Here is a 26546-nt window from a genome sequence, read left to right as displayed (position 1 = left end):
AGGTCAGATTGCCTGCTCGGGTCAGCTGTAAAAGATGGGCATTTATCACATCAGCTTCATTCGTGGCTTGCAGATGTTGCTCTGTGTAAGAAGACAGAGATAATAAACACCTTACCAGGGGGAAGCTGTGGTGCCCTGGGGGCAGATGTGTGGCAGGCCAGGCCATCAGCTCCTTGTGTGGATCAACCCCAGATTTGAGATTAACTTGGAAACGGGGTTGCAGCTTCTTTGGTACCCACACAAATAACACCCAGCGTGGGTGGTTACACGTTTCCTTTCCCTTTCACTCTCTCTGGTGTCCTGGGGATCATCGGGATGGGCACTGCCAGCAGGTCAGGGGTGACCCTGCCCCTGTGCCCAGCCCTGGAGGCACCTCTGGGTGCTGTGTCCAGCTCTGGCTCCTCAGCACAGCAGGGACAGGAGCTCCTGGAGCTGAGCAAGGGCCTGGAGCATCTCCGTGCCCAGGAAAGGCTGAGGGAGCTGGGGCTGCTCAGCCTGGAGAGGAGCCCCAGTGAGAGGGGCCTCAGCCCTGGCTGTCCCTGTGTGTCCCTGTGTGTCCCTGTGTGTCCCTGTGTGTCCCAGTCTGTCCCTGTCTGTCCCTGTGTGTCCCTGTGTGTCCCAGTCTGTCCCAGTCTGTCCCTGTCTGTCTGTCCCAGTCTGTCCCTGTGTGCAGGAGGGCAGAGCAGCCCCAGGCTCTGCTCCAGGCCCAGCAATGGCCCCAGAGCCACGGGCAGGGGCTGAGCCCAGCAATTCCCTGCACAGGAGGCACAACTTCTGCCCTGGGCAGTGCCCAGCCCTGAGCAGAGCCCAGAGAGGCTCTGGGCTCTCCTCCCTGGGATATTCCAGAGCCATCTGGACACAGCCCTGTGCCCTGGGCTCTGGGATGGCCCTGATGGAGCAGGGAGGTGGCACCAGTGACCCTCTGTGGTCCCTTCCAGCCTGACCATCCTGTGACTCTGGTGGTCCATAAGTGATTCTCTCTTTTAGAGGTGATCTCTGAGACCCTGGAATGCCTGGGTGCCCATGCAGCAGGAATTCTCTTTGCTCCCAATCCCAAATTTATCAAACTTTAAGGAATATTGTTGGGGACTTTCTGCTGTAGCTCTCTGTAGAGACCCTGTATATGAACAAGAATGAGAAATGTGAGGAGCCCATTTATACCTCATAATAATATCTCATTACATAACAATCCACAGAAAGTTCTTGGGCCATTATCTTTTTTATTCCAACATTTGCAGAGGTGCAAAGAGGGTGAAGAAACCTCTCAATCCAAGCCACCTTCCCGGTGCTGTGAATGTGAGCAGGTAAATCCTCCAAACCCCCTCCACTGCCAGAGGCTGGGATTAAATAAAACAGAGCTTTCTCCACTTCACTCTGCTGCTGATCATTTCAGCTTCCAACACAAATCCTGAGTTACAAACTCACTGCCCTCTTGGGCTCCGGGGCTGTGTCCAGCAGCCAGAGGGAAACGTTTGTTCTGCTGCTGCTCCCTGTTGCCAGCTGGAGGAAGCATCAGATAAAAATGTCTGTGATGCAGCTTCATGTACAGTACAAAATACCAGTCTCACAAGCTGGAGGAGGAGTAACAGGTCCAAAATAAAGGGTTTAGTCACCACTTCAGAGCTCAGTATCCACTGGAAAAAAAATTGTGTTTATATACAGAAAAAAAAAAAAAGAAAAAAAGAGAGGTTTCTGTGCATCTCCCCCACTCCTCTTGAATGCACATTCCTTGTTTTGTGTTCCACATACCTCAGGTCCTCACTATTCATTTCACACATGATTCCCACACATTCTGTGTAGATGGAAATAAATATCCATTTGTTAACACAAAGAAGATCCATCTTGGGATACATGGAAGTGTGAAAATCAGAAACAAGGGCAAAAACTTCATCCAGGCCTTTTGAAAATTGTAATAATCATCACAGAATCATCAAGAGACCTTCAGGACCATCCAGTTCCACCCCAGCCCCACCAGCATCACCCCAAACCCTGTCCCCAAGGCCACATCCAGACTCCTCTGGGACAATTCCAGTGACTCCAAACCTTCCTGGGCAGCTCATCCCAAGGCCTGACCGCTCTGCCAGGGAAATTTTTTTTCCCAATCTCCAACCTGAACCTTCCCCTGGTGCCATTTGAGGCCATTTCCTCTCATTCTGTCCCTTGGGACACGGCAGAAAAGACCAATCCCCACCTCACTCCAACTTGTCAAAGTGACAATCCAGATATGAACTGGAGGATTTCCCCCTTTTTTCCACACAGGCTGTGTCCAGGTAACTCTCAGGAATTAATTCTCAGCCACAATGACCCTTCCACTATTGACATTTCAAAGGACTTCTCTTCTAAGGCTTCTCCTTTAGTGTGATTCCAGATGTGCCTGAAAGTTACACCATGACAGAGACTATGAGGAAATTTAACAGGAAAAAACCTTTTTACTGAACATAATATTCTACCTTAAAATCTATATATTTTCATCAAACTAGGAAATACTTTTCAACTAAACAGCAGCTTTTTTAAGGAGGAAAATACAGATATTGTATACTGAAATAATGTTATATTGGTGGGTTAGATTAATAAAGAAATTCAGGTGATATTCCCAAGAGTCAGTGAGAGTAAAGACTCTCCTTCACCCTTCCTCACTCCCATCAACTATAAAGGACAGCCCAATTTCAAAACCTGTCTTTGCTTTACTCCAAAGGCAAATCCAAGATTTCTCACTCCAAGTCTGTTGCATAAAAAGAGAAACATATTTTATATCCAGTCTTTGCTCCTCTCTTTGTCATTTATTCTGAACACTCGGTTATAAACCCAAACTGTTACTTATAGTCAGTACAATTTGGTGGATCTTATTTTTAATTGCTAGATATTCTGAAAAAAAAAATCCCGTCTGCATCAATCTGAGGACATTTTCCATTTTTCTGCTCAAGCAGTGATCTGAAAGCCAGTTGTTTACAAAACCATGGTGTGAGGCAAATTAGGATGTCTGAAAAGAAATGCACTGACAGAACTGCTTGGAAATTTTGATTTTTGCCAATGAGTTCTTTGTGTCCATCTTGTTCATTGCTGGCTAATTACCACCTTTGCAGACAATCTACATGGTTAGATCTCCTTGGAAACTAGCAGGGGTAGGAAAAAAATAAATGTAAGACTCTATATTTGAACTCAGAAATTGTTTTTTTAGCACTGAATTAGGGCCAAATCATTTCTGATGTCAACTGATCACAGTATTTACATGAACATTCTCTCAGAGGAGAGGCAAAATATCTTTCTTAGCATCTGTCCACTTCTAATGGATCCCCTGTGAGCATTGGAGAGCGTGCCCATGGCTACAGAAAGAGAAATATGTGTATTGGACAGCTGGGAAAATATTAAAAAAATATATTAAAAGTGCTCTCCTATGCCATGATAGAGGGAGCACAGGAACCTGGGGATCCATTTCTCACTTATTCCTGTGCAAGCTGGCATTAGAGCCCTTGGAGGGTCTAACCCTGTCTATTCAAAGACCTTTCCTAAGCTTTAAGCTGAATGAGGGAAGGGTTAAATGGGATATTGGGAAGGAATTGTTCCCTGTGAGGGAGGGCAGCAGGCCCTGGCACAGTTTTGTAAATGCAGGTGAACCAGTGGGAAGAAATGCTGATGTGTGACTCCAGTTCAGAAGGCTGAATGATTTCTTTATTATAACTACACTATAATTCATTAATATACTATTTAAAGGAGATACTAAAACTACAAACCTACTTTTCTCACTACCAAATCTAACCCACAACTCGTGACCCTCTCTGAGAGCCCAGCCACAGGTGGGTTGGATTGGCCACCAGGCTCAAACAATCCTCACCAGAATCCAACCAAGCAATCACCCCAGGGAAACAATTCCCCAAGCACGTTCCACATGGGGAAAACAAGGAGCAGAAACAGAAATGGTTTTCTCTTTCTTTCTTCTGTGTTCTTCTGTGAAAAATTTTGAAAGAGAGAAGAATGTGCCTGCGACATCAAAGGGTGCCCAGAGCAGCTGGGGCTGCCCCTGGATCCCTGGCAGTGCCCAAGGCCAGGTTGGACACTGGGGCTTGGAGCAGCCTGGGGCAGTGGGAGGTGTCCCTGCCATGGCAGGGGTGGCACTGAGTGATCCCTTTCAACCCAGGCCATTCTAGGTTTCAGTGGGTTTTCCAAACTTCCAGATTTCCTGATATTATCCAAACCCACAGCCTCCCAAAGGGAGCAAGCTACAGAAGCCACTACCTGTTGTTAAAGAAAAACTTACTTGTTTTAAACCAAAAAAAACTTCAGCTGTTTTGAAACCAAACTCATTGTGTGAGATCCATGGGATTTTCCATTTTCCATCTCCATGTCAACCCTTTCAGCCTTCACCCTCTTTAGGCTAAATATTCCAGGGTTTCCTTAGCATTTGTTTGATGGCCTGTTCCACTATCCCAGGTTGCTTCAAGCTCCATCATTTCCAAATGACGGAAAACTTCATCCTGGACACAGAGAAGGAAGTTACAGCTCAAAAATGAGGCTGTTCTGCTACCAGATTTAAAAGCAATGAAACAGAAATATTCTCCATAACACACAAACAACTATCTCACCCTATGAACAAACTCAGACAAGTCTGGATCCTGCAAATTCTTTCCTGTCACCCCTCAAATACAAACACAGTCCCTTTTATTTGTTGCTGTAGTGCCTCCTTCCTCCTTCCTTCCTTCTTCCTTCCCCCTTCCTTGCCAGCTGCTTCTCTTTCTCTTTCTCTCTGTTAAAACACACACATTACAGTCCCAAATATTTCACTCTGCCCACTATTCCCCCAGATCTTGGGTATTCCAGCATCCTTATTTCTTCCCTGCACATCCACATCCTCTGATGCTTCAGTGCAAACCAGAGCACAACCAGAGCTCCAGGGAAGGCCTTTGAAGCTTTTGCCACGTCATTAAAATGAATCCAGGTGCATTTCTGCCATGGCCTTGAGAGGCTACCTGGAACAGAGGCCAGACAGTGTTAAAGAAATAAAGTAGGTTGTCTTGGTTTGAAAGACAGATGGCTGCTAAGAAAGGCAGGAGCCTCCCTTGAAATGGAAAATGCAAACCCCCTCCCTCCAAATTGTTATAAATTTGAAATTAAGGGGCTCTCAGGCAAAGATATGGGAATAGGAATAACAGTTCTTTACTAGGAAAATTAAAAATACAAATGAAATAGTAAAAAAAAAAAAAAAAACAAAAAAAAAAAAAACACACAACCTGCCAGATTCAGAGCAGGCCCTGGCAGCCTGTAGGTCAGGGTGGTGGCAGCAGTGCCATTCCATGGGGGCTCAGCCCTCCTGCAGTGCCAGCTGTGCTTCTGCTGGAGCAGGATCCTGGACAAGGCTGGAGTTTTCCTCTGGAGCTCCAGGGCTGCTGGAGATGGGCCTGGGCTCCCTCTGGGAATGCAGTGGGGCAGAAAGCTGCTCCTCTGGGAATGCAGTGGGGCAGAAAGCTGCTCCTCTGGGAATGCAGTGGGCAAAGGCTGCCGTGGTGTTCCCCAGGTCAGATTGTATCCAGGTAGGAATGCTTGGCTCCTCCCCTGGGCACAGCATCTCCCCATGGGATGATGGAATTTTCTCAGCCATGCAGGGACACTCACTGGCCATGAACAGGAGATAATTAATAATTAATGGCCCATGGACAGAAGATAATTAACAATTAATGGCCCATGGACAGAAGGTAATTAATAATTACTGGCCCATGGACAGAAGAGATCTCCTGGAGGGAGGATTGGCTGTGGGAGAGATAAAGAAAAAACTGCCCAGGGAACAGCAGAGAACTGCCCCAGCTCTGACAGATGGCAATAGAATACACATTTATTTTACAATCCAGGACACAGGTATTAATTAAAAAGGCCTTTAAACTACACACCTTGGGCAGTACAAGATCCCGGCTGTGGCTCTACCCAAGATGGACCCAAGATGGACCCCGTGTCGCGAGTTTTCACACTTTTATAGGTTTTGGTCCATTTCCATATTGGGGTTAATTGTCCAGTTCCAGCTCCAGGCTATGAAGGCCCATCCTCCCAGTTTGCTCTCCTCAATTTGCTGTTGTTTGCACTTTTTGGGCCCAAAGCTGCAACGGTGTCTTTGGTTCTGGGCCTGGAAAAGATTGTTTTGTCTAATTAAACTGTGAGGAGAACTTGCTAACACTTCATATGAAGTTCAGAGTTATATACTAATGCAGTACAGAATCTGGAAAATATGAAAGCTAAAACTTAAGGCATCAAAACGTGCTCTGATCTGGAAGACCTCACTTGCAACTTGTCCATATTGCGAAGTCTGGGCATTTACAAAGCTACAAGTCTCACTTTTAGACCATCCAGGGTGGCTTTCATGATGCTTGAGCACCAGGGAAGGCAGAAAAAGCCCCATCAGTCCCTTCAGGTTGGATATCAGAAGGAATTTCTGCATGGAAAGGCTGCTCAGGCCTTGGCAGGGGCTGCCCAGGGAGGTTTGGAGCCCCCATCCCTGGAAGTGTCCAAAGAAGGCCTGGATGTGGCACTCAGTGCTCTGGGCTGTGGATAAGGTGGAGATTGGTCACAGGCTGGACTCTATGATCTTGGAGGTCTTTTCCAACCCAAATGATTCTGAGATTCCATCATCATTCCTAGAAAAGCATTTCCATTCTGCCGCTGGCCTCCACCTCACAGATGGGTGTTTGAGTTATCTTAAATGTTCTAATGAGTTATCTTTACACAGAAGAAAACCTGAAACCTTCCCAACACACAGCCTAATTTGTTTGCAAATGTTCAAGCCTTATTTCATGCACTGAAAGCTGCTCTGAAGCAGCCAATGTCTATTTTTACCACCTCAGTTCTCCATTTAATTTTGGGTTTGGATGTGCAAGAAGCGCGTTCTCGTTACCAGTCCATTCATTTATCAAAAGCTCCCCTCCGTGGGCTCAATATTTTTGTTTACTGTTTTCTCTTTAAAAGGTCAGCTCCTTTATCAACTGTTTCTTTAAGTGAGTCTGTACTTGTCTAAAAAAGACATGAAATTCACATTTTAGTGCAGCACATTCCTTGTCTCACGTAGCAGCTCTAACAAGAGCAATCTGTATTTCTGCTGTCCATGGCCACATCCCTGACAGGCAGCTGGCTCGTTTCACTTTCCCTACACAACTCAGGAGAGATGGAAAAAAACAGAAACTCACCTTTTTCTCTCAAGACATCTGAAGGCTACGAAAGCTTTGAATTATTTGTGCTTCTGCTGAGCTTTGCCTGCTCCAGAAAGGATAGATGCACTTTGCAAGCTGAATGTACCATCTAAAATCTCAATTATTTAAAAATCGTAACACCAGTGCAGCCTGTTCTGGTGAGATCCATCCACAGCATAGAACTAAAACATAATTTCCACAATAACATTTAATTTTTATGTTAAACTCTCCATTCAGCCACCCAGAATCAAAGGCCATCAAGACTCCCTTAGATATTTGCAAGAAATTGGATGTTGCAATCCGGGATAACGGGAAAATCCAGCACAGCCAAATCTTTCTACTTTTTTTTCCAAAAGGTTCCAGTTAGCCCTCAAAGGAACTTATTTTTGGAGAGGAAACTGGTGACTCGTGCATGGAAAAATCCTGGGGAATGATGGATTATTTTTAGCCAGATTAGAAAAACCGACAGGAAAAATCAAGGGCAATCAAAAAGTCTTTTATACTTTTTAGCAAAGTAAGAAAAACAAGCAGAAAACCCCTTCTTCACTCAAAATAGAGATTACAGAGTTTTTCATATAATCCCTCCATTTTGAGTTTATTTAATTCTTCTGAACAACTTTGCTTCCTAAAGTTGGGTAAAATATTACTGTGAAAAAGAAGTGCAAATCTGAATTATGAAACTTATTGTTAAAAGTCTCAAAATGTCAGCATTTCACAGCCAAAATAAAACCTTTCTGAAAGTTTGAAATTAAATTTATTTTCCCTTATAAGGTATTTTGGAAAATGCTGTTGGTCAAATCAAACCCAATTTACAAAAAATATTTCTGTGCTTCTAAATCTTTCTTTTTTCCACTACTTATATCCCTATAGAAAAGGATAATGGCAATTAGAACAATCATAGCAATTTCACAGCAACTCCTTTGAGATTTTTTCAGACAAATTTATAGATCTATTTACTTTATTATGTATCTTAAGTGAAATAGCACAGTAAATGGTAATTTAGACACCACTGAATTGCTTATTTCAAGACAAAATGTTGTTATTTGTTAACACAGAAAGTTTTTTTTTGGTGGTTTTAACTTTTATTTCTACTCTTGTTGGGTCTGATATTATCCTTGTGTGAATACATCTTTGAACATCTTCTTAGATGGGTATAAAATGAGTATAAAATCCTGTGGAGCTGATGCTCATTGCAGAAAAAATATGAGGTTTTTCATTCAGATTAAACAAAAGTAAGAAAAAAAATGGATTGAAAGCAAACATATGTTTACTCAAACTTTTACTTAAAAATAAAAAGCACGAGTTGAGTCAGTTTTATTTCCTTGCACTCCAATTGTTTTGTGGACAAACCCACAAAGTCTGACCTAAACTAAGCTGAGGTTGAAGGTGGAGGTCCCTGCATGGAAAATGAGAATCAGGCAGATGCAGCCTGGAAAATCCAAGCACTCAAAGCAGGAGCAGGGTTTTTTCCTTTTGAAGATACTTCACAGGGACATGGAAGGGAATAGTGATTTGAAAAAATATTTGACTGGAGCTCTGGGAGCAGCAGCACTCGGTAAAAAAAAAAAAAAAGAAATATTTCTTGTAGCTCCCTCTTATAGAGATGAATTTCTTGGTATCCAATGGTGTGGTTAACTCAGCCTGTTTTCATGACATTGGTAGGAATTTCGTATTTCTGAGGGTTCCAAAATCTCCCTGAAGTTCTGAAAGAGATCCAAAAGCCTAAATAGCAACCACAGTTTCAGAAGGGATTCAGAGGAAGCCAGACAGGGTGATGGATAAGGCTCATTTCCTTAGGAAACATTGCTGAAGTGCCATTCTGAACTTAGCATTTCCAGGTTATCAAAACACCACAGCCTGAAACCAGACATTGGCCCAGCTGAAATTAGGCAGGGTTTTTAAAAATTTCTTTTTTCTGAATGTCACTTCTAGCCTGATTTCTGAGTTATTTTCTCCCCTGCAGTCTATAAACTGCACGAAAGGGGAAATCATCAGCAAGAAACCAGGTCTTTGTATTTCACTGTGACTTCTCGTGGCATGGAAAGGGGATGAAGGCAGTGATGGCCTCATTATTTAGCTTAAAGAAAGCAGCCAAAATCCCATTATCACCTGAAAAAAATAGTGAAGGAGCAGCATGGAAAGAACACAAGAGCTGTTGGGATAAACTAATTGCAAGAGGGGTAATTGCCTGGCCCCTGAGATATTATTTGAGGCAACATTTGGATGCCAGAATTTGGGTTTGCATCTTAGGCCACCTCAACCAACATAAAACTGTGATCATCCAGCAAGTCACCACCACGAGGGACAGCAGAAGCCACAGAAATGTTGTTTCCCCAGCATCCATGTGAAACATTTCAGTAATTTTTTCTTCTCAAGTGTGTAAAAATTAAAGTCTTGCCTGAGTTTTGTAAAGGAGGAGCATCCTGCTCTCCTGAAATAGAAGCAAAAGCCATCAAAATCCTCCTTTGACCGCAGGGAAGTTGTCAAGAAAGAAATCTCCATTACCAGATTTAAAAAGTAATTATTATCCTCCTCTGTTTCAATTTCTCCAGTCTTTTCAACCCCTTCTTTACCTTTGTGCAACAGTAACAGCAGCAAGCAAACCAATATACTTGGGCAATGTCTGTGAAGCCAGATTGGCTGGAAACTGAGTGAGGAAAAGAATATCATTTCAGGAGGGAAGTTTCTGACATTTTTTCATTCTTCTTTCAAGAACTGGAGGCCAGGAGGAATCACATATCTCTACTCCAAAGTCATTTTGTTCCCTGCAGTCTGTATTTTTGGGGGGGGGAGGAAAATAGGAATTGACAGTTCTTAGCTCGAACACCTTGTCTTTACCAGTGGGGTTTGAGCTGTTCTCCCACAATTTTGCTGCCCAAGGAAGCTGCAAAATTGGTATCAAAGGGCCGTCAGGAGTGGGTGAATATTGGCTTTGCATTGTAGCAAACCCACACCTGTCCCAGTGCCAGGGCTTTCCCCAGCCAGTGAGCATCCTGACCCAGGGAAAGGTTGTTCAGTGCAAACAACGTTTTGCAGAGCAAAAGTGAGCACTCTCAAAGTCATCTGATGTCCTCTAACCTGAAACTGATCAGATCCAAGGTCTTTATCAACATCTAAACTCTTCTGCCCCTTTCGGTAGGAAAGTGCTACAAGCTCTTGGCTTTGGTCCTCAGCCTCAGACCATTGCATAAGTTATTGGTTTCACTCGACTGCTTCAGCATCTTGATTGAATCAAGCCCTTCCTTTCTGACCAAAAATATTCCTCTCCATCATTCCTCTGCCTTTTATTTATGAGAGTTCATTGATCAAAGCAAAGGAGCTGTCAGAGTGTGTTGTTGGCGTAGTCAAGGTGGTTCCAGCACCTGCCCAAGGAGCTCTGTGAATATTCAGGCACAATGCTGCCTCAAGGTTGTTCAACAATGCAGGGAAATATTGAATTTGGCTATGCCAAGGACAAAGATTCAAGTGAAAACACCCTGACTTCAGGGGGAAAAGGGGGGAAAGGACAGGAACAGCGTTGGGATAGAAAACAGCAAGGAAAGAGGGGCATGAAAATTGGTGACAACAACTCCTTCTGAGAGGGTGCATTTCTCTGCTCTCTGGTGACCTAACTGGACACACAGACTTTGACAAGCTGCCTGCCTTGATTTCCAAACTTTTCCCATGCTGGACCGTGCCTCACCACCAAGCTGACTCCATCTCCAATGTTAAATAAAACCAGGAATGGTTCTGCAGCCTCGAGACCAAGCAGTACAAGATGTCCAAGTCATACTGCAGAGCACCTGGTCCTGAGTCTTGTGGGGACTTTCTCTTGGTTTTAAGAGAAAATTAGTTTATTAACAGTGATTTTTTTTTTTTTTTTTTTGCTATTTCCAATTATCTGGAACAAGGTGAGGTCTGAGTTGTAGGCCAGGGGTTTATGTTGCTTTAAGCAGGGGTGAGGTGAAAGTCTGTGGAGGTGTCTGAGAGAGCAACAGTGAAGTTGTGTTGGCATATAAGAGTGAAAAAAGCCAAATTTGATCCAATCTCATCCATGCTGCTGAATGGGAGCACATCCTGTCTCCCTAGCCATTCCCAGGTATTTTCTTGGAGCACTAATTGGGTCAAAGCGAAAACAATCAGTTTGCTAAATCAGCAGTGCAGTTACCACTGGACAGGGCAGCCAAATTCCTATTTACACTTCCAGAAACAACCAGGAGAACTCCCCAGATATCAGAGATCTTACACAGTGAAGAATTAAGTGAGTCAGAATTATCTGTGTGAAATGTTTGGGCCAGAATTTTCTACACAAAATAGCTCTGCTGATCAGCTCATTTTTGTTCCCAGAGTTTTCAGTCGGGAACATTGTGATGGGAAAAAAAAAATCTCAAGAATCTCTTCCCACAAAAGTTGGGAATACTCTTTTCCCATGTAATCAGTAAAGAGAATACATGGAGAAATCAGGATTTAACCAGCCCTCGTGTAATTTCTCTGGAAGGCTGAGCTCAGGTGCAAAAAAGAAGCTGCAGAGAAGATGAAGCCCTACTCTTCTCAGGAGATGCACTCTGTAGAAGTTGGTTCTGTGTTGAGTAGCACATTGAAACCTTTAGAGGTTCCTTACAACCCAGAATATTCACTGATTTATGCAGATTTTGAATGAATTTATTAATTATTTCTAGCAGTTAAAGCATATAAACACAGTTTAAAATTGATAATGATAAGGTCAATACAGGTCTTTCATGCTTTCTCCTTTTCTTGGTACACCCCATGGAGAAGAAAAGCTGAGTTCTCAGGAGATTTCTGAAGAAATGTTGTTAACTGACAAAAATTCTGGCATTCAGACACCGGATAGCAACTGGCAGAAATAATTGGGGTAGAGTAACCTGAAGAAGAAGTCTCAGGGATCATGTTAGACAAGGACACCTTGCAGCAAGTCAGGGGACACGTCTGACCCAGAGGCAGCAGAAGGCAAAGGTGTGGCCAGGATTTGCAGCTGCTGAGGCCTGGCAGCACCACGATCCATCAGCAATCCCTGTTATCCCTCTGGCACTGGTTTGGCACATGGAAATACCAGAGAAGAGCCCAGCTCTGGTGTTGGCAGGTGGCACAACTCAGGCTGGCACACCTGGGCTGTCTGTGCTGTCACTGGCAGCAGCACTGACAACAGTAAGCATTTTCCAAGTGCAAAAAATGCTTTACCTCAGTTTTGTCACCTTGTCAGAGGAAACAGGGCTTGAGGAGGCTGATCTCTGCAGTGGTTGTGGACAGGACATGATGGAATCATGGAATCACAGAATGGTTTGGGTTGGAGGGGCCTCAAAGATCATCCAGTTCCAAGGGCAGGGAACCTTCCACTAGACAAGGTTGCCCCAAACCCTGTCCAACCTGGCCCTGGACACAGAAATAACCTGCTCTGGAGTTTGAGCTCAAGCTTTTCTGGGAGCTAAAAACCTGGTAAAAGACTAATTTGACAGGAAACCTTTCCTTACTCCAGAAATCTGTGTTCAGTGCCAGGCATTTGCTCTAGAGATGGCTCTGAATAAACGCTGACTCCAAGAGCTCAGACTTCAGGTAGCAAAAAAGTTTCATAATCCAGTTTGGGACCCACAGCCTTGTGAAAGGCTGAAGATGTTGATAATCAAGCGTCTCTGCACATCTTTGCAGGTTCACAACCTTCTTAAAACCAGGTGCAGACTTCTTACATTGCCCCACAAACGTTACCCAGCCAAGGCTGTTTGGCTTCCCCGTGATTCAAATGAAGATAAATTTAGCAAAGCAGATGTAAAAACAGCATTCTGGAGCCTTCAGTGGTAAATTCTGCAATGAAGTTGGTTAGAATCCAAGACAAAAACTACAAGGTCAAATGACTACCAAAACTGGAGTCATGTGTTTTTAAATTTGAGTTATCAGATTCATTTTTTCACCCTCCATAATAAAAGGGCCAAGAATCAGGAATGAATGGAAATGTTTGTACTGCAGAGACATAAAGTGTTACTCAGACTGATTTCTTGCAGCTGTACAGGCTTAAAAGAAATGAAAATGGTAGAACATTATTTTTATCAAGTTGGATTAGAAGGCAGTGATAAAGCAGGTAATGTGAAAAAAAAACAAAGTATCGTCCTTACAGTCTCTTTTCTAATCACAAATATATCTCATTTCATGTCTTTTTTAGTGAAAGCTGCTGCTAAAATAAATCTCCATCACACGCATGCTCCCTCTGAAATTAGGTTTATGATTCCATGGGTGCAAAGAAGCAATTTGGGTTCTTGAAGAGATTTGCCAAGTCAGTGTTTATTGAGCACTCCAACGTTCCAAAGTGAGGCCTAGCAATGCTTCCAGCTGAGTGAACAGACAATCTTGCATTGATTTCAACAGCACAGGACCAGATCCTAATTCCTCTCTTTTCCAGGGAAAAGGATCTGTGCTCTGTGATAATGACTGCTTACAGTTGTTAGCTGATGATAAAAGACTCCACTTTTTTTTCTCTAAACAAGACTCTTGTGGTGCTTTGCAGTGTGGATTATCTGGCTGGGCTCATCCCACAGACAAATCCCCCTCTATCCCCAGAATTTCTGTGTTCCTGAGCCCTCTGTGCTCATCACAAACGAGATTTTGCAGAGGTCTGAAACAAAAGCCATCCAGAGATGAGGCAAAGCATTCAGAAATCTCTCCTTCCCTTCTCTGACTTCTCCCATTGCAATCAAGAGGAGAAACAGAACAACGCAGGTTTAGGGTGTTGAAGGCTACAAGAAATTCCTTGTGCTGTGAAAAGCCCAACAACCCCACAGGGGAGCCCAAACAGCCACCAGGTCCTGCCAAACATTCCACAGATGGATGCAGTGCCAGGGAGGTTGGGGACCACAGCAAACTCGAGACTTCCCAAAAGCCAGATTTGGACCTTAGAGATGCAAACACCTGCTTCACTTAAAAGTGACCCTTATCCCACCAGGAAAGAGGGGAATGCTGACAGGAATCACAGTGTCTGCTCAGCACATTTCTCTACATGCAGTGAAGCCCATGAGAGCAATTTTTAGATTGTAAATGATTGTGGAAATTAGGAAATTTTTCAATGAATTTGCCCACAGAATGTTCACAACTGTGTTACAAGAGTTAAAATCACTAAATTGCAGTGAAATGTCCACGGAACTTTCTAGGTCAGCTTCTGTTACAGAAAGGTCAGTTATGATTTGCAATATTCTCCCTTGAAACTCCTCATTATTTTGCAAATCATACACAACCAAAATAGCCTTACAGTACTTAATTTGGACAAGCAGGCCCTTCATATTCTTCCTTTTGCTTTGTGTTTGCACAGCACCACAACAAGTTCTCTGCAGCACTACCAAAATGCACCCAAAATCACATTGTTGATGATAGAATGGTTGCTTAAGGGTTATATTGATGTGTTACATTTCCAGCCTCAAAGGGAGAGTGTCCTGTCCTGTTTTGTTGTTGACTCTGGCTCCACGTTGTTCTACAGGCTCTAAATAAAAGGTTGTGCTTGGAAAATCAGGACTGTGCCTTTCCAGTGCTGCTTTGGAGTAGACAAGAACATGGCAACAACATTTGCTGCAATTTTACTAGAAAATAAAATGTTCTGAGCACTAGCACGCAACCCCCTGCAAGGTGAAATTTCTGGAAAAGCCCCTGGCATGGTTTGGACCAGTGCAGAACTGAGCACACACAATTCCTGGCTCCGTTTCAGGACACAGATTGTTCCTGTTTGGAAGATTGCATGACACTAACCTGCCTGCAAAACAACTGGAGTTCAATAATCCAAGTGTGGCTGCACCACTCTTTACCCTCCATGCTAAATAATAAGTCTGGGCACACTTAATTAGCCAATTTGGCCACAGCCAGGACACAAGTGAACTATTCAGGGACTTGTTTAGGAGAACTCCTTGTCATTTGCTGGGAAATTAAACAAATCACTGAAATCTCGTATGTCTTGTAGGTTTTGCCTCAGACAGTAACCAAAGCAGATCATTTGAACAGAATCCTCTAAATTGGCCTGAATTGGCTCGTTTCCCCTGGCTGTTGTGTTCAAACAAACATAATGTTTACTGGGCGAGGAGGAAGAGTTCAGAAATACCTTTTTTTTTTCTTTTTTTTGCAGTGCAGATTAATAATATGTATATATTTTTTTGTCAGGAAGAAAAGCAGAGGAGAGCAAAAATAGCTCTCAAGTGAGGCTGCTGCTCCTCACTCCCCTGTTCCTGGATCCATGACAGCCATTATGTAACCAAAATGAAAATTAGATGAAATAAACAGCAGAAGTTAATTGGGTTGATATCAAGTAAAAATATAATTAGTCAAAGTATTTTGTGGCAAAGGCACTGACAGTATGTGGCTGTTCCTCGGCCTCAGTGGTGAACAGGGATCCTGCCATGTGTTTAAAACTTATTCATCAAGCATTTCCATGGAAACACACAGATGCATAACCTTTGGATCACTTATTTTGGGAATTGCTGCTCCCAACGTTCTCTCTGGAGTGAAAACTCAGTCCAGGAGAGGGTAACAAACTGTGCTTCTGATCCAGAAACCTCTCCACAAAGGAATTCATTCATAGCAGGATTGGGTGAGGGAAAGAAGGAAAGGGCATCTTGCAAAAAAGAAAAAAAGACAAAAAGCTTGACCTTAATTTTTTCCTCTCAGAGACTGAGAATTGAGAAACGACAGCACTGGGAAGAGCCTAGAGAGTTTAGAAATGGCCAGACGCCCTCAGGAAAATTGAAATGTCTGCAAGAGTGTCAAATAAACGCTGTAATGAGAGAGACCTTGGTTAAACACTGGGTTTGTTGTCCAAAGCTGCCCCCTTACAAAACCAGATGAGCTCCACTACAACTTTTCCAGGTGAAGAAAAACCCTCCCATGCTGGAACTGTCACAAGCTGATCCCACTTACTGTGACAGCAGCTCCCTGCTCCTACAAAACCCATGGACCCTTGACAAAATGTAGCCCTTCCCTTGTGCTGTGAAAGCCAGGTCGGGCTGGTTGTGATGCACAAAATTCACAGAGAGCGTTTGGAAAGCATCAGTAAAAATTTTCTGTCTGAATAAAAGGTGCTTCACTGTTCAAAGTAGTTCCATAGGAAATAAATAGTGGATGGAAAGCAGGAGTGGTGTGGTGGGAGAGCAGCCCTGGATGTCCCTTCACATTCCTCCTGCTGCCAGGAATAAAATCAGCACCTGGGTCCCCTCCCAGGATAATTTCTGGTAAGAGATGCTCACACAGGGAGGTTTGGGACATGATTCCCTTTAGCAGCAGGGCCAGGAGTAAGGAACATTCTCTAAACCAACAGGATTCTCCCACTCCTGGTCTCTGTGTCCATGCCAGGCTCTGATGGGGAGGGGAAAGCAAATTATTCATAAAGCCTGAAAGATAATGAACCCCATTATATCAGCATTAGTAGTTTAACATAAAGCCTCAAAAGCCAGAGCCTTCAGAGGTTGTTCATAATTATTTGAGGATTCTGTCGCTGCAGTGATGTGATAACTCCTGTGGACTGGAATTTCCTTAGGCACAACGGAGAGCTGAGCATAAAATGTGAAGATTTTCTGGCTTTGGCTTAAGTCTGCCTCACAAAGACCCTGCAATGCCTTTTGATTGTGTTTTGTCATGCATGCCCCAGCATCAGGGATAATGCAAGCAGGCACACTGTCACTGACTGGGGCAGTTCATTCAGAACTGGGGGCCCTGTGACACAGCTCCCCGTGCTGCCACTGCCATCAGCCCTGACAAGGCTCTCCTGAGACACACAGCAAACTGAGAAGGTGGCAGGATGGGGTGCATGGCCTTAAAACATGGAATTGCTCTCAGATTCTGTGCTACTGTAGGGCTCTGAGACTTTCTGCGAAAGAGGAGCAGGTCAGGAGGAGAGACAACCAGGCTACAGCCCTTTTTTCCCCCTGGATATTTCAATAAAACTCTACAAGGGGCTGGGATCTTTCTCTACAGGGACGAACCTGCACATCTTGAAAAAGCTGCAGGTGCTGTGAGACTCCACACAGGATCTGCTGCACAGCACATGTTTCTAGGAGTGAAAAAGACTTTTAGAGCCACACTAACCCTCTGAGAGCAGCCCCTTGTGCAACACTCCATAAAGACTGGTACAAAATCACAGCAGTGCTGCTTTTTAGATAGGATATTGGGAAGAAATCCTTCCCTGTGAGAGTAATGAGGCCTTGGCACAGGGTGCCCAGAGAAGCTGTGGCTCCCTAATCCCTGGAAGTGTTCAAGTCCAGGCTGGACAGGTTTTGGAGCAACCTGGAGTAGTGGAAGGTGTCCCTGACCATAGCATGAGGTGAAGACTGGGTGATTTTAAGGTCCCTTCCCACCCAAACCATTCTGAAATTCTGTATTCAGAGTCAAGCACCTGGGCAGACCCACCAGAAGACTTTTCCCTTTACAGTCTGGCAGGAGAAGGACAGCAGCTAGCCAGAAGGGAAAGAATTAGGAATTCAAAAGCTGAAATTCCTGCAGGGAAAAGCCGCAGAAAACAGAAGGATTTCAGTTGAAAACAACAATTACCCCAGACCTCACCATGTGCTCCATGCAAAACACATTCGATTAAACCACTCTCCTCCTCAGTACACTCTTTTTTTCCCTGGCACACAACCATAATAAAACTATTTATCTCTAAAGGCTGGGAAACTAAAAAAAGGGCCCAGATCATTAGAGGACAAGGTACACTTGAAATAAAGGCCACAGGCACAGTGAATTCAAATGAAATCTGAAGTACCATAGTTTTTATGTTGCTGGGAGAAGGACACACAATTCCTTGTCTCATTATCAGCAAGACATTGATTTTCTGTGGAAGTGTGCTTGAATTGCTCTTGATAGATATTACAACTTTCCTTCAACAAGAGGAGGATTGGTTCTTTCTAAACACTGTTTTTTTTTTTTTTTTTAATTTTTAAATCCTCCTTGTACTTAATACTTTCCCCACAGCAATGCAATTGATGGAAAAAAAATAGCTCAGCAATAGCTCATTTTCTCTGCTCAGCCCCAAGTGAATCCATTCCCTCATTTATATCTTTTATCTCCATAAGATCTTTCTCGGTGCATAAACAATTTCATTCATTAAACTGCAAAGGGGCAAGGGGGGAAGGAATATCTGCTTAAATATCCCATCTTGTGCAATTTAAATATGGGTGTGGATAGGATGACCCGATAAGAAACGAGAGTTTGCTTTCATTTTATTTCTGCGTAGCAATAAAATGAGGGTGCTTGGCATCTGATTTTTGTGTTAGCAAAGAAGCAGGATGATCATTTTATTGATTAACGCAGGAAAAGGCTGTGTATTGACTTAGAGCAATAAAAAGAGGAATAATGACTCTTCCGTGTTTTTTATGTTTTCCATGGCAGCCAACGTCCTGGAAGAAGACTCAATGGAGCAGGACATCGAGAGCCCTGTCACAATCCATCAACCAAAGTTGCCCAAACAAGCGAGAGAGGATCTGCCAAAAAACATCAGCAAAGAATGTGCCAAGAGAAAAATCCAGAGGTACGTTCGGAAAGATGGGAAATGCAACGTCCACCACGGGAATGTCAGAGAGACTTACCGGTACTTGACTGACATCTTCACCACCCTGGTGGATCTCAAGTGGAGGTTCAACCTGCTGATCTTTGTCATGGTTTACACGGTGACCTGGCTCTTCTTCGGCATGATCTGGTGGCTCATTGCCTACATGCGAGGGGACATGGATCACATAGGGGACAGCACGTGGACCCCCTGCGTCAGCAACCTCAATGGGTTTGTCTCAGCCTTTTTATTCTCAATCGAGACCGAAACCACCATTGGGTACGGTTACCGGGTCATCACGGACAAGTGTCCCGAGGGAATTATCCTGCTTTTAGTGCAGTCTGTCCTAGGTTCTATCGTCAACGCCTTCATGGTTGGCTGCATGTTTGTGAAAATATCCCAACCCAAGAAGAGGGCAGAAACCTTGGTTTTTTCTACAAACGCAGTCATTTCCATGCGGGATGGAAAGCTGTGTCTGATGTTCCGAGTAGGAGACCTTAGGAATTCACACATTGTAGAGGCATCAATACGAGCCAAGTTGATCAAATCCAAACAGACAAAGGAGGGGGAATTTATACCACTCAACCAGACAGATATCAACGTAGGTTATTACACAGGGGATGATCGTCTCTTTTTGGTTTCACCACTGATCATCAGCCATGAGATTAACCAGCAGAGTCCTTTCTGGGAGATTTCCAAAGCCCAGTTGCCCAAAGAGGAGCTAGAAATTGTTGTAATCCTAGAAGGAATGGTGGAGGCAACAGGTAACATTTCTTATACTTTGTATGAGGTAAATGCTTTAATTTTAGCAAGGAAAATCAGTGGTTTTGCTTCGTTTTAAAGGAATCACTTCCACAGTCGTTACATTTGAAAAAGGCGTCCGTTCTCTGGTGAGCTCCAAAATTAAAAGCATGCCCAGTTTAATTGTTTGTTCCATCTTGCCTAACGGAATTAGTGTTCTTTCTGCTCTGTTTGGAAAATGGGATAGCATCTCTCATTTTCTAAATTTTTCACAGCATGTCACCCAGTTATTTGTCATTCTATTGCAGGAGCAGCTCAACCACAGGGACCTTGTGGGATAAAATTGCTTAGGGAAAAACAAAAAAAAAAAAAGAAAATCAATGCAAAACTGAGTTTGTGATTAACGTGGAAGCACCATGGTCCTGCTGCTTCCAATCACCCCTGGGTGATCTGCAGAACAACTGCCAGCCCTGTGGCATTCCAAGGCTGCATCCAGTAGGAAGTGATGATGTGTTCAGTTCTCTCTTTTCTTTTTTTTTTCTTTTTTTTTTTTTTGCCTGCTCGTTTTCCTTGTTTTTGTTTTTTTTTTTTTTTTGTTTTAACTTGTAACATGGGGCTTGTTCCACTCTAGCTCACAAAAGGTCTCGTCTGATTTGGTGTTTCACTGGGGCCCCCACAGATGTGCTCAGAACAGTGGAAGCTGGGATGTACAAACAAGGAATGTTGTGTCACTGGAGTCTTGTGGAGATGCTGGGTGGTTGTTACCTGCAATTATGCAGCAGAACAGCAGAAATCACTTGGTGCAGAGAAAAAAAAGGGCTTGAAATCCACAGCAAATGCACCACTAAAATAATGTTTCTTTTTTGTATTAAAGCCAGAATTATAGGAGGGTACTTTTATCTGTGTTTTGGAAGCTGGAGGTGCTTCTTTCCTGTTAATAACAGCATCAATGCCTGAAATGAGTGAATATAATCAACACATGGGAATGGCTATTATAAAATGAAGATTTGATGTGCTTGGGGGAGGGGAAAACACTGATTATAGAAATATAAAAATGAGATCTGCCATTTTTCCCCACGACTGCGGGAAAGTTTGAGCACGTGGATTCCACAGCTCTGACAGAGGCACAACCTTTCCAGCCCTGACTCATGTTTTGCAACTGGAGCCAGGAAATAAAGAGCAGTCTCTTACGAGAACATGTGTGTGTGTTTCACACATCTATTATGTGGTGTCAGAAGAAAACTGCATTTGTCACCATATAATAAACGTGTGAGACAAAAATGGAGCAGGGAAAAAAAAATAAATTAAAAAAAAAAAACTAAAACAACCAAAAAAAAAAAAAAAAAAAAAAAAAAAACATAAAACTGAAAGGAACTTGGCAGGGAATTTGAAGTGGTAAATGCAAGGCTTCCAAATTTTCCAGGAAGTAGGTGGTACTGAAGAGAAATCAAGATGAAATGTTTAGTGCTCCTGATCTGTGCAGTAGGCACAGAGATTTCAAACATCTGCATCACCTTCAGGTGAGACAATGAGGAAATTGCTGTTTGTTCCCCAAAACCATCCTGAGATCTCGGAACTGCAGCTGAAGGAACTTGACATCCCAAGGGGGCGGGGGATATTTTCAGGTTTGCTGAACACCGTGTTTTCCAGCAAAGTGATTGGCAAGTAGTGGAAGAATAAAAAAAAAAAAGTCTCACCAAAAACCACCTACAAGATCAAAAGACAGAATATTTCTGCAGTGCAGCAAATGTGGATTTGTCGGTTTAGAGTCTCATCTCTCTCAGTTTGTGACCCCCCCTTCTCTCAGCTCATTTTCACCCCTGCACACCCCAGGGCTCTCTGGGGTGTCCTTTGCTGCTCTGGCCTGGCCACCTCTCCCACTCAGCCATCACCAGCCTTCACTGCAGCACAAAACCCTCCGACTGCTTGGGCTGGCAAAGTTTGAGATAAAATCAAATTTGTCGTTATCTCAAACCTTTCCAGTCGATATCAAGAGAGAAACTGAATGCAGTGATTTGGAAACCCACGGAAGATATCCAGCATTAAAGAGATTCCCCAGCCCTGGATGAGTCCATTTCCCATTTTAGACTGTTCTGTTTGGGTAGAGTCTCCTGCTGAGTGAGATATGAGCAGAGGGCATCAAATAATGTCAGAATTGCCAGCACAATTTCTAAAATACATTTGTGCAGAAGAAGCTTCTTGTGCTGTGCTTTGATCTCATGCATTGAGTTGTTTTTGTTGAAGGTACAATCCGGCCAACCTTCTACCAACACTAGGAATTTTCACTCTTTTAATTTACAAATATTTACGCATTGCATCCTGGCAAACGCTGAAAGCCAGTTTAGGCAGTCAAATATTCACCTTTCCCTCTTCCACCTGATGCAGAGTGAGAGCAGGGGAAGAAGCTGCTCACAGCAGCAAAACCCAACGCTGCCTTCCTGCCGGCAGAGTTATGGAATCCAAAATTACAAAAGCTGAAGCCAGGAAAAATGTGATGTCACCTAGAGCAGTGTCCTCATTTAGTGTCATTGCTGAGGGATCCAAAGCAGACCGAGGTCATCAGATTGTGTCATCCATCAGAAAAACCACTCCCAAATTTGACCAAGGAAAACGACCCCTTAATTGTTTTCAGAGCTTCCCCACTCAGCTTCAAGGAGAAATAAAATGGGAAATGATAAGGGGAAACCTTTGCTAATATTGTTATTATTGATTCTGCTTAAATTTGGCTCAACAGGTAAATACATTTATAATACTTTCCACCCTAAGTGCTCCAAAATCACATTTATCTGTTGTATGAAACGCAATTTTTATGGATTGTGACGGGAATTCTGCATTGTGTGTTAGGACAGGAAATTAAGAATAATGTGTTTTATTAAATGACATTAAAATAATTAACCAAATTAAAATTCAGCAGAAAGTTCAACTCAAGGATCCCTTCATTCCCCATAGAAGCATTGCCATAACTTCCTGAAATGCAAAAAGAAGTGGATGTGTCTTTTCTAAAGGAGATAACAAAATATTATCCCAGAGACAATCCCTACACCTTGGTTATTCCTGTTTTTCTACCATGAAAATCACTTTGAGGGCAGAATCCTCAGCAAGGCATTTTCCAAAAACATGAAGTCAATCTGACTCCTTCATCCAGCATCATCAAACACACAAAATAAGGCTGGTTTTTAAAAATATTTGTTACAGATCCTTTCAATATGCATTTTTCTCAATTTATTTATTTACAACAACATTCAAAAATATCTCTTTGGATTCGAAGGATAAAACTTTTGCAAAGATTTATCTCTGTGCTTTTCCTGATGGTGGTGCACATCTCTCCAGTGGCCAAAAACATCGATTTTGGGACAACAAAAGCACATTAGGCTGCCGTGGAACCACTGAGGAGCCTTGAGGAATGGGGGAAAAAAAATCCAGCCAAACTTCACTGCAGCTGGAGGACACATCTGGTACTTCCACATCTTGCAGCCCACATTTCCCAGAGTTTTAAATGTAAAATAAGCTACAGTTAGGAATATTTTATGATAATTAAATCCTAGCCACAGGCTTAAACTTTTTAAGCCTTTTTCACCTGCTGAAATCTATTTCTAAGGGAAGTCTTATCATCGTAAGCAAAGTAGGCGTTTAAAAAAATTAAGCAAGACTTGCAAATGTATAATTCTGATAGGGAAATAGACCCATAAGAAGAACAGGAAAGCCTTTTAAATTTGGAAGGTGTAGTGGGAAGGTCAGGTAGCAAGAGAAACTGAGAGAAATAAACTCAAAGAGGGAGAGAGAGAGAAAAAAAAAAAAAGCAGGGGGAAATGGTGAGAAAGAGGAAAATTCTGAACAAGACTTGTGAAGTTGCATCTGGCCAGTGGGATGCACTTGGTGACACTCTGGCAATCCCCTCTGCATAAAAATAAACATTTGAGCATTGAACAGTTCCAAGGAAAGAAAGTGATCTGCACATTTGTAGCTGTCAAAAAAAAAAAAAAAAAAAAAAAAAAAAAAAAAAAAAAAAAAAAAAACAAAAAAAAAAAAAAAAAAAAACAAACAAAAAAAAACAAGCAACAAAGCCAGACAGAGGACTTCAGGTTCAGAGGGATAATTTTACAAATAAACTCAGAATAGGGTGCATTTATATTTCTGACAAAGGGCAGCCTTGAGAGCAGCATCTGCAGGAGGTTTTACAGCTACAGAAACAGCCACACTTGCCAGCTGTGGAAAACATGTGTGCAAAGCAATAAAAGGTTGACTCGGATGTTTATTTATACAGTAAACAGTGTTATCAACCAGACAAATATTGTATAAAGCTGGTCCCCTCTTCACTACAGCCCCTTTGACTGGTTTATTGTGGGTTTGATTTCTCATCTCTGTGGGATGAATTGCCATGTTTCCCCCTTAGCCTTGCCCAGTCCTAGCAAATATCTCTGATTTAAGCAGTTCCATCCCTTCAAAACCTCTCAGCAGAATTTGTTCTCTCTCCAAATAAACATTGCTGAGGTTAGAGTTTCTCACTTGAATTTTCTACTGCTCTTCAAGGAAGAAATATTTATCCTCTCCAACTGCTTCTTAAGGGGATGCAGGTGACAGGAAGAAAAACACCAGGATTTCTCCCACCTGAGTGCTTCTGCAAGCCAAAGAACAAAAGTGGGTTCCGTTGTGTTCCAGGATGTGACTGAAATGCAGTTTAAGCAGGGTCAGGAACAAGTGGCTTCTGCTCCAAACTGGATCATCTTCATTCCAGAAATGATCAGAGCACAGGGGCTCTCCAGTCTGCAGCTTTCCTTTCTATTTTAAGAGTTTTAGCATCTCCTGCTGCTGGGTGCTAGACTTGGACAAGGTTTAACTTCTCACACATCCCCACTTCCCTGGAGCTGCCAGCAATTCCTTTCACTTCCATCCCATTTTGATTTTACTGATTCTAACAAAACATTTCATTGTTATTTATTCTAACACAGAAAATGATAGGCATTAGCAGGAGGGGAGCTCTAAATGCCAGCAGGGAAAGGGATTCCCATCTCATTGGGATGTTTCCTTCAGGAAGATTTCTCTGCAGGTGGAAAAGATGAGTTTCATTGCTGAAGAGGACTGTAAGACTTAAAGGAGGCAATTACAATTTCACAATAGTCAAAACTACGAGGAATAGCAAGAAATCAGGGAGCAGCATTTGTGGGAAATAAAAAGGAGATGCTGATTAGGTGCATTTCAACTGAAATTTTGCTGTATCTCACTTTCAGGGAAAAGAGATTACACATTTGTTTAACAGCTTTATTCTCTGAGTAGTGCTGTACTTTGCAAACCTGTTATGAATGTTTGATAATGGCTTTTTGTCCATCTCTCACACCTTTCTCACCAATTAATTCCTCAGCTCTTCATAACTCCAGCTGCTCCCTCATCCCTAAGTGTTCAAATATAACATTCAGATTTAAACAGTGACTCATATTAAAAGGTAAGATCTCTAAAAGACAAGTATCTAGGGATTACCTAACAGATCAGATATTATTAAATAATTCTGTGCTGACCACATATCAGATTTGCACAAGAAGAGCTTCATTTTGCACCTCCTGTCTCTGCAATCCCTCCGAAGTCTCTCTGGGCATGGAGAAAGGGCAGGTCCCAGTTCTTTCCACACTCCCACCAACCTCCCCTGTCAAATTGTTCCTTCCTAAACCAGGGACAAGCACAGAGAGGTGTCCTAAAATCCTGCCTTTGCTCATCACTGCTGAGCCCACACAGGTTATTCCCTGCAGGGCTCATGATCTCCATGGAGAGAGCAATGACAGGATCCCAACATTTGCTTTAACTCTGGCTCTGCTGCTGTTTTCCAAGCAGAAAGGCACAGTGGGAAGCTGGGCTGGCATCCTCTTCACCAACCAGCAGAGTCTTCCTAAAATCCTGATTCCAGACACATAAACTCTTCCTAAAATCCTCTGATTCCAGACAACAAATTCTTCTTAAAACCCCGTGATTTCAGACACCTAAACTCTTCTTAAAATCCCATGATTCCAGACACAAACTCTTCCTAGAATCCTGTGATCCCAGACATTTCAACTCTTCTCCCTAAAATCCTGTGATCCCAAACACTTAAACTCTTCCTAGAATAGTGTGATTCCAGACACCTAAATTCTTCCTAAAATCCCATCATTCCAGACACTTCAACTCTTTTTAAAATCTGTGATTGTAGACATATACATTCTTCCTAAAACCCTGTGATTGCAGACAACTAAACTCTTCCTAAAATCCTCTGATTCCAGACACCTAAACTCACTTAAAATCCCATGATTCCAGACACAAACTCTTCCTAGAATCCCATAATTCCAGACACATAAACTCTTCCTAGAATACTGTGATTCCAGACACCTAAATTCTTCCTAAAATCCCATCATTCCAGACACTTCAACTCTTTAAAATCTGTGATTGTAGACATATACATTCTTCCTAAAACCCTGTGATTGCAGACACTTCAACTCTTCCTAAAACCCTCTGATTCCAGACACCTAAATTCTTCCTAAAATGCCTAAATTCCAGACACTTAAACTCTCTTTAAAATCTGTTATTCTAGACATATACATTCTTCCTAAAACCCTGTGATTGCAGACAATTAAACTCTTCCTAAAATCCTCTGATTCCAGACACCTAAACTCTTCTTAAAATCCCTAAATTCCAGACACTTAAACTCTTTTTAAAATCTGTGATTCTAGACATATAAACCCCTGTGATTGCAAACAATTAAACTCTTCCTAAAATCCTCTGATTCCAGACGCCTAAACTCACTTAAAACCCACGATTCCAGACACATAAACTCTTCCTAAAATCCCATAATTCCAGACACATAAACTCTTCCTAGAATACTGTGATTCCAGACACCTAAATTCATCCTAAAATCCCATAATTCCAGACACTTCAACTCTTTTTAAAATCTGTGATTGTAGACATATACATTCTTCCTAAAACCCTGTGATTGCAGACACTTCAACTCTTCCTAAAACCCTCTGATTCCAGACACCTAAACTCTTCTTAAAATCCCATGATTACAGACACAAACTCTTCCTAAAATCCTGTCATTCCAGACACAAACTCTTCCTAGAATCCTGTTATCCCAGACACTTAAACTCTTCCTAAAATCCTGTGATTCCAGATACATAAAC

General features: G+C 42.7%; 1 protein-coding gene across 2 annotated transcripts in view; it reads left to right on the top strand.

Annotated features, from left to right (window-relative positions):
* Nucleotides 1–26546, top strand: part of KCNJ6 (potassium inwardly rectifying channel subfamily J member 6) — a 164380-nt gene that overhangs the window by 105484 nt on the left and 32350 nt on the right. For both annotated transcript variants that reach the window (XM_053934604.1, XM_053934605.1), the window contains one exon: nt 18510–19430. In XM_053934604.1, the coding sequence (XP_053790579.1) occupies nt 18510–19430 (921 nt within the window). The remainder of the gene's footprint in view (nt 1–18509; nt 19431–26546) is intronic.

The sequence above is a fragment of the Vidua chalybeata genome, chromosome 2, assembly GCF_026979565.1.
Source record: "Vidua chalybeata isolate OUT-0048 chromosome 2, bVidCha1 merged haplotype, whole genome shotgun sequence".
Lineage (NCBI taxonomy): Eukaryota > Metazoa > Chordata > Aves > Passeriformes > Viduidae > Vidua > Vidua chalybeata.
Note: the sequence above shows the minus strand (reverse complement) of the source record. Positions and strands in the feature narration are given on the sequence as shown.